Genomic DNA, 15,988 nt, shown 5'->3' on the forward strand with positions numbered 1-15,988 from the left:
GTCGTTCTTCCTGTGAACCATACGCGACTGGAACAGAAAAGGGAGGTAATGACAGTGGCACGTAAAGTGCCCTCCGCCACACACCGCTGGGTGGCTTGCAGCCTATAGATGTAGATGTAGACCATGAGGAGCCGGCGCCTGATCCTGATGGTAAGTGGCAGTTCTCCTGCCTCAGCAGTGATGCTGTGTAAGGGACTGGTCTGATAAGCACGCTTGGCTAGCCAAATCCCCTCATTGTGGACAGCATCAATGATCCATAAATAAGAGAGCCTCGCTGACCCATACTTGGTGCACCCATAGTCCAGCCACGAACACGCAAAAACCTGACAAAACTGGAGGAGACAGCCCTGTCTGCTCCCCAAGACCTGTGACTAATGCACTTGATGATGTTCAGTGTCTTCAGGGTTCTGGTTTTCAGGTCTCTCAGGCAATCATGACAATTTTGAGTCGAAAATGAGGCCCATAAATCTCACGGAGTCTCCAAAACGTAGGATGGTGGCCCTCCAATGCAAGGCAGGTAAATTAAAAAGATGACAAGAATGATTAAAATGAGCACACACACAGTTACCACAGAAAACCAAAAACTCATCTCTGCAGCCCATTCCTCTAACCTCTGCACCTAAAGTTGCTACTGACGGCTCTCCATAGCAACACTGGAGGAGGAACAGAAAACATCAAAACTGTCCACAAATAAGGAGCACTGTAAAGGACTCCTTACTGTGGATGTGATAGTGTTTATGGCTACAACACAGAGGATAACCCTTAAAACACTGCCCTGAGGAACACCATTCTCCTGCGCAAATTGATCAGACAGTATGTCACTAACTCAGGTCCTAAGAAACCGCTGAGACAGGAAAGAAAGTAAGAAGATGGGGAGGTGCCCATGAAAGCCCCATCGATGCAGTTGTGTGAGAATACAGTGTCTCTAAGTAGTGTCATATGTCTTACCGATATCAAAGAATATACCGATACAGTGCTGCTTACGGAGGAAAGTCTGCTGAACAACCACCTCTAGGAGGGTCATGTTAGCGACAGTGGACCGAAATCTTCAAAATCCACACTGAGAGCGGCTACAGAGTTGCCTGGTCTCTCACAATCAGACCAGATGACAGTTAACTATTTGTTCCATGGTCTTTTCTATGCAGCTCGTAAAGGTGATACTGCTGTAATTACTGGGACACGGTCCTTTCTTGGTTTCAGAAAGTGTATTAGAACCACATCATTCTATGAGTTTGGGAAGTTTCCTGCCTGCCAAATAAGATTAAAACATTTGAGGGGGATTTCCTTCGACACCGCTAGCAAATGGTGAAGATGCAGTACTGGTTTCAGTCTTGACTGAGTGCACTATCAGTAGTCTCAGACAATGCTAATTCGAGTTCCTACATGGAGAAAGGAGAGTTTTAGACCTCTCAACAGTTGCATGGTAGCAACTAAATGCTGGACCCTGGCTTGCAAAATGTTTGACCACATCTGTGCAATGTCTCTGGGTGTCATTTGGAGATTCCCCTGTTTCAGCACTATTGCTATTGGTAAATGACTGCTGTACTGTTTCTCCTGGGTGGTCTTGGGTTAAAAAAAAAAGTAAGCTAAATATTACAATAAATTTTATAAAGAACCGACAAGTTACACCAATGGAGAAGAGAGAGAACTACAATGGACATGTTATTCCATGGACTCTTGCATTTCTATGCATGAACTATCTATCCTTTGTCATTCGCTTATCTTATCTGCTTGGATTCAGACCTAACAGGACATTCTTGTGTAAAGCTCATCTTGCTGTATCAACTAATAATGTAAATTGTACTTAAAACCAGAAAAATATAACAGTTATTTTGTCAAAAGAATTTGTGTACGTGGCCAATCAATTTGTAATCTGTTACCTGGATTGTCCTAAGTAGACATGGGCCTTAACAAATAATTTTCATTGTCAGGCGCCATCTTAGAAAATCTTTAACATTTTTCTACTAGCTCATCTACGAGACCTGCCGTTGGTTAGGATAATTAACTTTCTTTCAGATCCTACGAGCCCGGCGGCTGCTGATAATAATTTAACAATTCTACTCACAGCTTTTCTTTATATAACGAGATAACATCCCAGGCAGAAAAGGTCTTGTCACAGGATTCTAGTTCCATTATAGGATTTCATTTGTAGATGCTACTCTTGTTATCTTATATTGGGGAATCAAGATAAAACCACGACATTAAGTTATGTATTGCAGTAGTTTACATCGAACAGACTTAAGAAATATTCTCTGGTGCAATAAGCACACGACTTCTCACGAGCCTGGAATAATATCTGTGGTGTTGGGTAAAGAAGGAAAGGACAATTAATTATTGATGATTACGTAACCACCCTGAGAACTTAGATAGTTTATTAATTACTGATCTGTGTCGCGCTAATGTAAAAGATACTGCACTAGTAAGAACATTCTTGTGAATCATTTGCAGAAAAGTCTTTTTTTTTTCTTTTTTTTTTTTTCTTTTTTTTTTTTTCTTCACCCGCTACTATTGAGTCATTAAGAATATGAATACATTGGCAGACAGCTGTATATTTTTTTGCATATCACTGTTTTTATATTTTTACATTACACTACGATTACCGGATATCCTCCTAAGGGCTTCCCATACTTTTATAGAACAAGTGGAATGAATGATGGGAGTCCAGGAACCCTTGCCATGACCATTTTTTGCTCTCCTTGATGACACTGTCCTGGATGGCTGAATGGCACTCTTCTGTCCCCCAAAGTACAGGTCACCTCTTAAGAGGGCTTCAAAGGAACTGCAGCATCACCTGTGCACTGATAAATTCAGGTGCTAGTGCTGACAGTAGCAATCTCCGTTTGTGTAGTGGTGTCAATTTTCAGGACCAGCTGCTTCAGAATGGAAGAAAAGGAGGCAGCAAACATGGGTGGCTGCATGGACTACTACAATTTCTTGGCTTCACCATATGGGCTGCACTTTGTAGTTTTAATCTCCTGGATCTTCCATTCCTCAAGGAAAAACTCTGCAGACCCTGCTCCACACAGGGTTATCTCCAGAGCAGTTGTCGTACTTTGGAGGAGAGGAACAACCAACTCCATCATGGGTGGCTTTACCACATTTCCCGCATGTGGCTTCCCCTTTACAGCCAGGAGCAGCGTGGCCAAAGTGCGGGCATTTAAAACACCGCATTGGATTTGGGTAATAAGGTCGTACACTTCGGGACAGGAAACCTACCTTCACACACTTTGGTAGTTTGTTGCTGTAAAAAGTAAGGATAAAGGAGTCTGATTTTACGAGATTGCCATTCACACATTTCATAATGTGTTGCAGTTTGACAATGCCTTCCCGGCACCATTCGGCTTTCAGTTCTTCTTGGGGAATGTCAGCTAGATCCCTGCAAGTGACACCACCTTTGTTGTAGTTCAAGGTGTTGTGCAATTCAGTTTCTATCGCATACTCCCCAAGGTATTGAGCTTTCTGAAGGTTTTTGACTTGTTGGGAGCTAGATGTATCAACCAATAAGGTCCCATTGCACAAGCGCTTAACAGATTTTAAGATGCCGCAATGCCTTCTAAGCCTTTCTGTATGTAAAATCACATTTTTTTTTTTTTTTGTTGAAAATTACCCTATTGTCTTTTCCCATTCTGCAAAATGGCATGCAATCTGTTACTACTGACTGAATCAGGAGGACTGGCTACGCGAGTCCTTGGGCTGTTGGTATCTTCCAGAGGGCCACCCTTTCTGCTGGGAGGGGATAAAGGAAATTTCAGAGGATCAATGTTGGTCCCATGAGCAGCTAGGGAAATAAGGGTCCACTCAGACAGAGCCCCACGTGCCTGAGTAAGGCTTTATACAACTGAGGTGCGACCAGTTCCCCAGAGGTTGCCCGCTAATGACTGTTCCACCTCAACAGCCAAGCGTCCCATCGGTGTGCAGCACACCTTGAGATTGAGGGGCTTTTTTTATGGAGGTTTATTCCATCCTTGTTATCTGGGCAGTCAAGCCAAGATACCCATTCCCTGAGACACACAACATTCCACAGCCAAGCCACACAGTGGTCACTGAAGTATGTCCAGAGCTTATGGCGACAGAGGACTGGCAGTGCATATCAGTTCCCAGCCCAGACACCCCGGGGTCGCCAAGCCTGTACTCAACAAACAAATGCTGAGCCCCTGAGGGCTTGTACATTATAAATATTACTGTCATCATATAAACAATAATTAAACAGCAGAAGAAAGAGTGGCTTTCACTGTTACTGAGCAAGCAACAGATTTTTTTCTGATATCCTGTGTAAGTACACATAGCTTGTACTAGTTAGACAACAGTTTGTTATAATGTTCTTGGGAACATCTACTACAGACACTTAATTTATACATTAATTCCATTTCACATCACTGAAGATTCTACTTTCTTTAAGGGGCCTTATGAGGCAGAATGAATGAATGAATGAATGAATGAATGAATGAACTGAATGAACAAATTAATTACAACCCAAATCAGCACTGACGCCAGAAAGGATATGATGGTGAACAGCTTAATTACACCTAACCAATGGATTTTGTACTTGACTTTGCAGAGGATCATGTGCTTAAATAAATGCCCATAACTAATTAAATCAAGGTTAAGATCATGCACTCTGCTCTGGGCTTCGCCTTCCATGCAGTATGACCTGGCTAGTGCAGTCTTCTTTGAAGAATTCCAGGCCAGCACATAAATCAAACATAACAATGTCAGCACTATCCAAGACACATTAGTGGCTTAATACAGAAACCATTTAGGAAGAGTAAATTTGTATGGAGACGTCTAATCATTGCACTGCAAATCATTTCTTTTGTAAATGCACCCCGCTGCAGCTAAAATTACACTGAGGTGACAATAGTGGCACTGCCTTGGCAGAGCTGTTATCTGTACTCGTGTGATTCATGTGGAAAAGTTTCTGATGTGATTGTGGCCACACGACAGGAATTAACAAACTTTGAATGTGGAATGGCAGTTGGAGCTTAGACGCATGGGACATTCAATATTGGAAATTGTTAGGAAGTTCAAATTTTGAGATCCGCAGTATCAGAAAATTAGAGACATTACCTCTCATCATGGACAATGCAGGGCCATTACATCCACTTAATGACCAAGAGCAGCAACATCTGCATAGAGTTGTCAGTGCTAGGAAACAACCAACACTGTGTGAAATAATCACAGAAATCAATGTAGGGCATACAATGAATATAACTGTTAAGACAGTGTGGCAAAATTTGGTGTTAATGGGCTATGGCACCAAATGACCAATACGATTGCCTTTGCTAGCAGCACATCATCACCTGCAGCACCTCTTCTGGGCTCATGGTCATATCAGTTGGACCACTAATGAGTAGAAAGCAGCAGCCTGGTCAGATGAGTCCATATTTTAATTGGTAAGATCAGATGGTAGGGTTCAAGTGTGGCACAGACCCCATGAAGCCATAGACCCAAGATGTCAACAAGGCACTGTGCAAGCTGGTGGTGGCTCGATAATGGTGTGGGCTGTGTTTACATGGAATAGACAGAGTCCTGTGGTTGAACTAAACTGGTCATTGAGTGGAAAGGGTTATGTTCAGCTACTTGGAGACCATCTGCAGCCATTCATGGACTTAATGTTCATCATCATTGTCATCATTGACAATGTACCATGTCACTGGGCCACAACAGTCTGCAATTGGTTTGAGGAACGTTCTGGACAATTCAAATAAGTGATCTGGCCATCCAGATCGTCCGACATGAATCCCAGAGAACATTTATGGGACATAACTGAAAGGTCAGTTTGTGCACAAAGTACTACACTGACAACACTTTGTCAGTTACGGACAGCTATAGAAGCAGTATGGCTCAATATTCCTGCAGGTGATTTTCAATTATGTGAGTTTATGCCACACTGAGTTGCTGCACTGTGTTAGGCAAAAAGTGGTTCAACACTAATTATGAGGTATCCCATGACTTTTGCCATCTCATCTCAGTGTATCTTGTAATCTTCTGCACCAAAAACTCATCCAACTGAGCATTTCTTGTTGCCTGACTGAAAATATCATCTTGTTTGTGTCTCCCGTTTCATGTTTCAACATTTCACATAGTATATCCCCCAAATGATGTTATAGTACAGCTACTGGAAGGAGAGGGGGGGGGGGGGGGGGGGGGGGCTGTGACAGAGAATGACTGTCATAAGGGCTTCTTTTTTAATGGAACTATCACTCCGATGTAGATAAATGATATATAGTAGATAAGATTTAGATTTACTTTTTGTTCCAATTGACTCCTAATGAGAAGATCCTCCAGGACGTACAAGATGTCAGAAGAACAAGAACACACAATAAATACCTACAATGAAAAACAAATATGAGTATGTTAACGCAACGTCCACAGAGCCCAAACGGAATGATTGTCAGGGATGAGGAGAGAGTTAACAAATTTTTAAACATATTTTCATTTAAAAGGTAATAAGCACTGAACAGAAGACTCATTTTACAACATGTACTTACAATGATCTCATTACTACACTGACTTTGTACAGATATCAGATTGTACTAGTATTTACATTATTTTATATTATTAGTAAAATGCATACACCCAGTTGTTTCAACTAAGATATTCATCAATGGAGCAGAAAAAGTTGGCCACCAATAAACCATTTATGCTCCTCTTCAACTGAACTTTATTGATAGTTGAAACTTTTTGCAGCTGCTGTCAAGTTATTATGTGTGCTCCTGAATAATGGACATGTTTCTGGATCAATGTAAGTGACTTTAACTCTCTGTAGAAATTATTCTTATTTCTAGTATTGATTCCTTGAACAGATCTCCTGGGTTGAAAAAAGGAATAAATATATTGGGAAGCAGTAGTTAATATCACTAGTTCCCTGAACAGGCCTCTGAAAGATGTTCTCGAGTTCACACCACAAATAATTCTTATAATTTTATATCTGGAAAACTTGTCTTGGCTTGATGAGTTACCCCAAAAAATTATCCCATACAACATTATGGAATGAAAGTAAGTGTAGTATGTCAGCTTTTTCCATTTTTATATCCCTTATGTCTGACGACATTTGCAAGTAGGGAATAACAATGTGCAAAGACTTTCAGTGAAGTCAGAACGTTGTGTGTGAGTAACTCAGTTAGCAGTTCGGATTTCAGTTTGACACTGTTTTAATGCCAGAGGAAGTTTTATGTAAGTAGTTAATTTATTTTTCATTGCATTTGAGGAAAGTACAAAGGGAAATCATGACTGCCATGTCATAAGATTACTACCGAATTCATCACAACACTCTTAATAAATCACTAATGGTTCAGAAGAAAAAGGAAGAGCTGTGTAATGCTAAGCATGTGATCATCTCTATCAGTAAGGACAGACTGAAATGGATTTGAGTGGCCTACACTCTGTACCATCTACAACGCAAAATTATATAAATGAACTATCCAATAAAGAGTAGTGGGAGTAGACACCTGAAGAAAAACACACACATAAAATGCCTCTGCTCTTTAAATGCAAACAATGTCCCTTTCAGACATCCTGCTTTATCAAACAGCTAAGTGAAACAAAACAGAAATACAAGTGCTGATTACATACAAGAATATTACATGAATTTTAAAAGAGCAAAGGGACATGCCATTGATGTTACTATCATCAGATGAGAAAATGATCTCAGATTGTAGATCACAGAAGGAAATCAACCATTTCATTTCCAAAATAACCCCACCATTTGCCAAACTCAATTTTGACATAGTGCAAATTCCATATGGGAATAATACAACACTTTAAAAAATGATGTTAAGAACCACTCTACATCAGGCACTAGATGACACTAAAAAAACAAAGACTAGATATCTAAAATATCTAAAGGCCACCTTAGAGATCCAGTGATGGAAATTTTTATGACAGCTATATGCATACTCTTATTTTTATCTTATTTAAATAGAACAACATCACCAATAACGTCCATAATACTTACTTTGGCCAAGAATAATAGCCATGATACATATCATGAACGTATCTTGGTTTATCCCATTCTTCAGCTGTCAGTGGTCGCGTACTTCCATTATATTGAACCCATGCATTGTCATCTCGTTCTCCTGGAATTATTTTGCTCTCCAATTTAATACCATCCTTCAAAAAGGAGCGTGGATCAATAACAATTTTTTTATGTGGGCGCTTCTGCTGCTTCAACAAGAAAACTGTGCCTCGTATTGCAATCTGTAACCAAAGGTTGCACTGTTTGTTTGGCAAATTATGATGCCAAAAATAGTAATAAAATCAAAATTGTGTATTTCTATCTTCACATTTTGACAGAAAAGTTGGCTTTTTGAAAACTTAGGCTAATATCAATTACAGTATTTCATGTTTTCCTTAGCATGAGGAACAAAAATTCTCCAAGTGTGCTCGTTTCCACTCTCTTTCACAGCATAATGAATGTAACTTCTACAAATGATTTAATCTGAAGCTTTCTCATAAAAGCTATGATCGTATTTGTGGATTTCTACATCAGTATGCACACTGAGTATTCCAGTAAGTTACATGACAGAGGACACGTTTTACATTTCAATTTACAAAGTTTTTTTTTGTCATTCCATTCCTTGACAGAGTATCATATAATGATTCCTTACAAGAGAACCAAATAAGTGACAGCTTACAAACCGCTTTCACAAGCTAATTGGTCCACTCTTTTTGCAGTACTTATGTGGACAGTATCTGCTCCGTAGCTGAGCAGACTGCACATCTAACTTGCTTGCGGAGGACCTGGGAACAATTCAACACCAGATCAGTTGAGGAGCTACCTGAATGAGAAGTAATTGTATCCAGGTCTCAAAAGCTGACAACAGCCAGGTGAGCAGTGTGCTGACCCCTTACCCCTCCACATTGCATCCAAATGACACCACAGGGCACAGGACAATACAGCAGGAAATCGGCATCACATGGTTCTCTGTGGATGATTACGGAATTACTCTTTGTGTGTAAACAGTATGCAGTGAGCCTAAGACCATTTCTGGATTCCATCTTAAGTTTCTTTGAATCTGTCAATTCACTTTTCCTGGAATTTCTGTGAAACTCTGTCCTGAAGCAAACAACAGTAGACAAGTTAATGGTTGTGTGAATCACAGTTGTGTACTACAGGAGGAATCTGGATTGCCCTATAGTCACACATGATACCTCAAAAACCTCCTTATGCCTATTGGCCATTTCACTTAGTAGGTATGATACCCAGCATTACTTTATGGTTCACTCCCCAGTTCATTATATTATACGAGCTTTACCAAAGTCAAGCTTGTGAGCATTTTCATTGCCCTGTACATACATTCACTGTCAGATGCTGTTGACACCAAAATCATCTGAAAACACACCCAGCTCTCCAATCCATAAAAACAGCTATGTTGTTGAGAATTGTTCCTGTACTCTCATTAGTCACCTCTTAATTTTCCTTGAAAATGCTGCTATCTTGTGTGGACTGTGCTGATCACACTTCATCTACAAATAGCCCTAGCAACAGAGAAAAGTACATCCTTCAGTGAGCACTGCCGTTTCTAACTCTGTATTAATGTGTTCAATTTCACTATAAATATATGGTTGGGCATGACAATGGAACAACTAAAAACAGTCTGGTGCCACATACCAAAGACACTAAGTGACGATTTCGCTATATACATCAAACTCCGGATATTCCGTATTTTGTCCTTGTCCAGGCTACTGTATATCCCACTTAATATTACAGTACTATCTTTTCATCTTTTATGAAATCACATAAACATCCTACATCATCTGTAACTGTTTAAATACCTGTAACTGACTTGAATATTTTGTTGACTGGATATTCAGTTCCTACCCTCGCTGCAAATGAAGACCTTACATTTCACTCAAAAGCTGCTTTTTAGTCAGATTCTCAACCAACCTGTTTCAATTGCACACTCTGCAGTAGTAAATTAACTTCCTGTTTATTATGAACAATGAATGGGGACTTAAAATATGTACAGATTCCATCCTGAAACTGACAGTTTAGTGATCTTTTGTGTGTTCTGAATCAAGTGTTCTGCAGTTCCAGTTTTTTAAGTATTTATGATACACTCTCTGGTAAATCTACAGCAGTTTATGCAGCCATTCTTAGTACTACCTACACAATTTTTCACTGTAACAGGTCCTTACTCATAAATAAGTAAAAATTGAATTATTCTACACTGATGTTATATTGTACATTCTCCAGGTCAGATAACCATTACTGTCAAGTAGCACTGAAGTGCAGAAATAGCCACTGGTGAACACTGTTCTTCATTTATTTTATTGTGCTGTGTTCTAGTTTATTGTGCACGAATGAATGATGAATTATTTGATGAAGTTCCATTCCTATCTAAGTACATATGGGAGGTGGAATTGATCATCCTTCAGTGTTCCTTTAGTACGAAGAAAAAGGTGTTGGAATTTTGTGTTCAACATCCCCCATTAACCCAACCTGACATGAAAGACAAACACTTTGAAAATATTGTAAACCATACAAAGTGATTCATAAATAACCCACTTCATAGAAAAATTGCTGTTTCCTAGTATCCTACTCATGAATCAAAGTCTGTTGCTATCTTTGTTTATGGCTAACATGGAGACAACACGGCAAACAAATTTTTGTAATTTTTTATATTTATGGTAAGTGGAGTTCGAAACTCAAATACTAATCCCCTAAAATAGTTCAATGCAACTCCAAAAACATCTCAAAAAAATTGACTTTGAAGTTTTTCAACCGTCTTTAATAAGTTAATGCAAGGCTCCTTTTGCTCAACACGCCTTGTTGCCATATGGTAGAATGCTCACCTGCCAGATTTTAACAGATTTTATTCCAAGCTGATGCAAAGTGGTTGCACCTCGTTCACTAAATAAACACTAATAATATCTCGCAAACATGACTAGCATGTCCTCCACACATTTTGGTAATTACTATCCACTATTTCCATAGAGAGTGTCACGGTCCACATGGTTTGAAACGCTGAACTTTCTGTAGCTGGTAAGAGATGCAAGATGTCAGTAAAACTGGGTGTCACTGATTGAATTCATTGTTGATTGCAGACAGCACTTCATAACTGATGAGCATGAGAACCGATGCAGTACCTTAAGATATTCCCAACACTGTTTCCCTTGTACAGAGCACACAAAGATGCCACTCGTACTTGAATGACTGAGAAATATGGAGGACAGTTGTGCATGTAAAGGAAGCAGAGTGTGTGCAAAAGGATAGCACTTGAGCTCCTTTAACTACCTCTCTAGATTATTCAACATACAAAGTGTGCCTGAAAGTTTCAGTGAACGGTCTCACGAAATAAAGGAAACAAGAATTACAAACAAAATAACTATCTTGGCCTTCAAAGCAATCATTAGCTACAACACACTTCTGCCATCAGTTTAAAGCATTGGAAACTGTCAGCAACGTCTTGTACAACTGCTTGAAACACATTGGTCATGTGGTGTTGGATACCCGCATCATCACAGGTGATATGACTTGGCGCTATCAGTATGGTACAGAGATGAAATAACCGTCTATGGCATGGCGTTCATTGTATTCTCTGCCTCCCAAAAAAAGTCAGCTTACAAAATCCAAGATTATGACTGCATTTATTACCTTTTTTTGACAGCAAGGGCATGATCCAGCATGAATTTCTATTTGTCAGTTGATTTTATGATAAGAGGGGAAGACAATGAACATCATGCCATTGACAGTTGCTTGGTCTCTGTGTCATATCAGTAGTACCAGCTCTCATCTTGTGTAATGACGCAGATATTCAACAACACGTGACCACAGTGCTTTGGGCAATTCCACCAGAAGAAGTGTTTGCTCACAGTTTCCATCACCTTTAGAACCGATGTCAGAAGTTTTTAGATAATTCACCAAACTTTCCAGAGGCACCTTGTAATTCACCATACACAATTACTTTCAATGGCTTCCATTTTCTTAACAGTAGAGTTGAATTGTCTACTAGTGGTAGGTATTTTTTTTTTCAGCCAAAAACAACATTCTCTATGTGATTACCTTATAATCAATCTACACAAATACATATCACGGAGTTTTACCAAAATAAAAACAGAAACTAAGGAAGCAACAACAACAAACAAAGATGAAGGTCTGTTACAAGAGCAGACAAAAATATTGAAAAGTTTACAACAACAAGCATTGGAAAATGCATTTCGTAAACAAGACACTTAATAAAACAAGGATGACCACTGTATGAATTGCAGTAGTTTAGAGCCTACAGGTCATGAATCTGTTTGTTGTAAGACAAACATGCTGGACATCAAACGGACAAAGGATGTCAAAGTCATAAACACACCACAAGAATATACAATGCAACTAAGGTGTGACAACTACTCAAAGTATCGTGTAATAGATGTCTGCTATATAAAATTTTTTAGACATAGTTAGTTGTGTAAGAATTAAAAGTATCCACAACATTCATATGCCTTCAGCAACTTAGCAAAAATACACAATACACAGAAATTCATGTACAGTAAAATAAAGAGTACAAAGGGCAATGCAATGTGCTGAGTAGGTGTGTGGAACACTTATCACACTTGTGCCTTCCACGAAGAAATGGTCGATTTGAAATGAGAGTACGTGTGACAGATTCCCCTGAATATTTAGCAGGTACAGCTAAAATACTACTAAGTTTCTGTCACAGTTTCCACGTTTTTCTTCAATTCTCTCATAAATACTTCTAGTGCTGATTCTAGTAAGTCACAATTCCATGTTTTAAACAAATATTTTAAAAACAATGAAACAATCAGTGGAGGTAAAGTTATAAAGGTAATTTAAATGTCCACACCCACAAAAGTGCGATCAACAACAAAATTCCAATAAAAATGTTTTTTTAGTAGCCAACTGGTAGCAGACACATGCAAGTTGAATAAGCAGGAACTTGAAGAGCCAAAAGTTACATAATCTGAAGAAAGAGAGAAATTGGTTAGAAGAAAAAGGGCATACACAAGATATTGTTAAGGTCAAGTCATAACTTTTGTTTTGACACTTGCTGAATGCTACATGTATGTTTAATTGTTACACACAGGCTTATTATTAAGTAACTGTGATGAACTGCTGCACATCAAAAAGGAAGAAAGATTACAATTTAGCAACCCATCAATGATGAATTAATTCCTCAATAATATATTAGCTACACCCCAAATTACTATTGTATTAACTTACCTTCCTCACTTCCAAAGAATCATGGATCAAAGTGTTGAGGAAATATTTCACTACCCTGGGAGGGTATGCCAAATCTGGATGCACAAGATCCCGAACAAAGCTTAAAGCCATTATGTGGTAGCGCCAATGACTAGAGAAAGTAAAATAGAGAATTATCTTCAACGAATACGTACTCAGATAAATATCAAATCTATATTACTAAATCAGACTAGTTTCCTTCATTCTGCTAGATACATTCGATGCAAAGAATTTAATGTCAGATCTGACAAAAATCAAAGCACCTGACACGTTTGTTAAACTGGTACCAAAACATTTGGAAAAGTAATTTAAAAACTCATAAAAAAAATATATCAATATACCCAGAGGAGTGAATGAAATGGACATTTAACAGAATCAATGCTGAATGTTGTAGTGATAGCAACACTGAACCAATCCCTATTAAGAATCAATAATGATAATAAATGACAAACAGTAAATACTGTAATTGTCCTTGTGGAGGCTTCAGTGCCACACTACATCAATGCAGTGGACCTGGCAACACCGTTGTTAGAATTTAGAGACAGTGCTCAGATTACTCAATGAGGATTACCCGCAATGTGCACCTACACTCTGGCTCAGTTGGAACACAGTGTACTAATGCACAAATACTGTTTTTCTGCGTATAATTCCGTAAATAAACTGAAGCACCTACCATACCATTGTAGTGTATGTTCCCTACAAAGTAGTGACCCTTACACAAAAATGGAAGCTTCACAGGTACACAGCAAGAACGATGAAAGAGTGATATGTGAGTGCCAACCATTCAAGAGATGTGAGTATTGAAGATCCACTGTCATCACTCGTGAGTTGTTCATTGACTCTCAGTGCAGCAGTTGCACCAGCACCATTTGCTCTTGGGGCAAACATGACAACACTGGGGGGCCACTGCCTTCCAAAGGACAATTTCTAGATAGGCAGCAGATGTCACAAAAACCAAATCACTACTACAGTGAAAATTTAAAAACAGATTGGGAAAGCAGTCTAATCCTCAAATGTAAATACTTAGAAGTGTTGCTGTCTGTTGTTGGGTATGACAACTATCAGAACTGATATTGGTCTCGTCCTTGATATTACAAATATCACGAAAATTAGATTTGTACAAGCTTGATGAAACTGCAGACAAATTCTCAGATGTTGACTCTCCACAGGAGTTTACAATATTTGTCACACCACATAAGGTTGCAATGGGCGACTGACATCACAGCTTGAGTACCTGCCATACTATATAGTTACACTCGAAGTGAGTAAATGTTGGAAAAATCCTTTTATAACCCACTGAATAATGTAAACACTTTTTCACATAGAAGATCTGGCAGTACACAGTCCTCTCCCATATTAGGCTGGGAGGATGGTCTTATTAAAGCTGTTCCAGAGGGAGCGTGGCTTGATGTATATTACAATACTCTTATCAGTCAGGAACATCCATTGTATGGGGGTGTGAGCTGCCAGCAACAAGAACTCCACCAGCAACAGTGATGCCCAGGGGTTACAAAAGCAGCCAGCAAGCTGCAATTCTTCCGGGGCACTGGCTCCAAATGTATGTGTGTTCTCATGGGCATTCTCATGGAAACAGAGGCCATACATGAACTTTGGCATCTCTGAAGTAAACAGCTCATCCTTAGCAATATATGGTTGGGTGATTTTACTGAAGTTTACTAACAGCTTTCAAGAAGCACTTCATCATCACTGATGTCACCTTTCCTGTTACAGGTCTAAAATTTCTTTCCCTCTATGACCAAATACTTTGTCTGTAATAGTTGTGTCCTGGAAAGAACAAATAGCTGGCTTATTTAATGTAGTAATCTGGCATTGTATTTGTGTATTTGGGACTGCCATTTTAAATGGGAAAAGAAATTTCCGGAACAAGTCTGCAATTATTTTGTGAATAAAGCCATATAGACTGTTTAATATATATCTTCATTAATAACAATGTACATGTAATTAAAATTTAAGGAACATATGAATAAGATGCCTTTGATATACATTATCAGGCTATGAAAGATGAAAAAAATTAAGAGTTAAAAATTTTAACAAGTTCACTCATCTAAACTTAGAACTTGTAAAATAATGTTCAGTATCTGTATCAATAAAACTTACAGGTATGAGGGGCAAACGTCAACTCTGCTCAGAAGGCACAAGTGCTAGCAGACAGGCCATACAGCCCCTGAACTGCTACTCGTCAGTACAACTCAATCATCTTAATTATTCAGTTCATAACATATCAGTGTCATTGAAAACATTGCTGCTTGGGCTCTGTCTACAGTTGTCTCTGTATAATTATTAGGCTCATTTATTTCAGCCAGCATAATTTCAATAAGATGTACTGGTTTCTTCAATATTTGCCTATTCCTCAATTCTCTTTCACTAGAACTTATTTCTGCAGGTTCTTTAAATAAATTTGCATCATCTTCATCATGACTGTTCAATTCTTCATTGCCCATTTCAATTGGGAGTTTTCTTGGGTTAAAAAACAACATACATACTCAGAATAATTCATGTTTCTGATTCAATCCACACTCAAAAGCCATCAGTACCATCAAATTAACCAACAAAGATTCCCGGTTTTCCTCTTGGGTCCCATTTCTTTCGCTTTTCCTTGAGAATAGAACAAAACATTTCACCCCAAAAACTTGACGTTTATTTCGCTGTATCATCTTTCCACTGAATACCTCATGAAATGTTCTACCATTCAAGTGACTTGTACCAATTCTTTTAACACCAGCCGTGCTTACTGCTTCTGCCCCAAAACTTCGACAGATCTTAAGCTAGCAACGA

General features: G+C 38.9%; 1 protein-coding gene across 1 annotated transcript in view; it reads right to left on the reverse strand.

The window, feature by feature from the left end:
* LOC126266948 (proteasome activator complex subunit 4-like) overlaps positions 1-15,988 on the reverse strand; it is a 201,710-nt gene that overhangs the window by 80,916 nt on the left and 104,806 nt on the right. The window contains exons 21-22 of the mRNA XM_049971660.1: positions 13,175-13,304; positions 7,958-8,199 (exon numbers count right to left, since the gene is read on the reverse strand). Of these exons, the coding sequence (XP_049827617.1) occupies positions 7,958-8,199; positions 13,175-13,304 (372 nt within the window). The remainder of the gene's footprint in view (positions 1-7,957; positions 8,200-13,174; positions 13,305-15,988) is intronic.

This window comes from Schistocerca gregaria, chromosome 4 (assembly GCF_023897955.1).
Source record: "Schistocerca gregaria isolate iqSchGreg1 chromosome 4, iqSchGreg1.2, whole genome shotgun sequence".
Taxonomy (NCBI): Eukaryota; Metazoa; Arthropoda; class Insecta; order Orthoptera; family Acrididae; genus Schistocerca; species Schistocerca gregaria.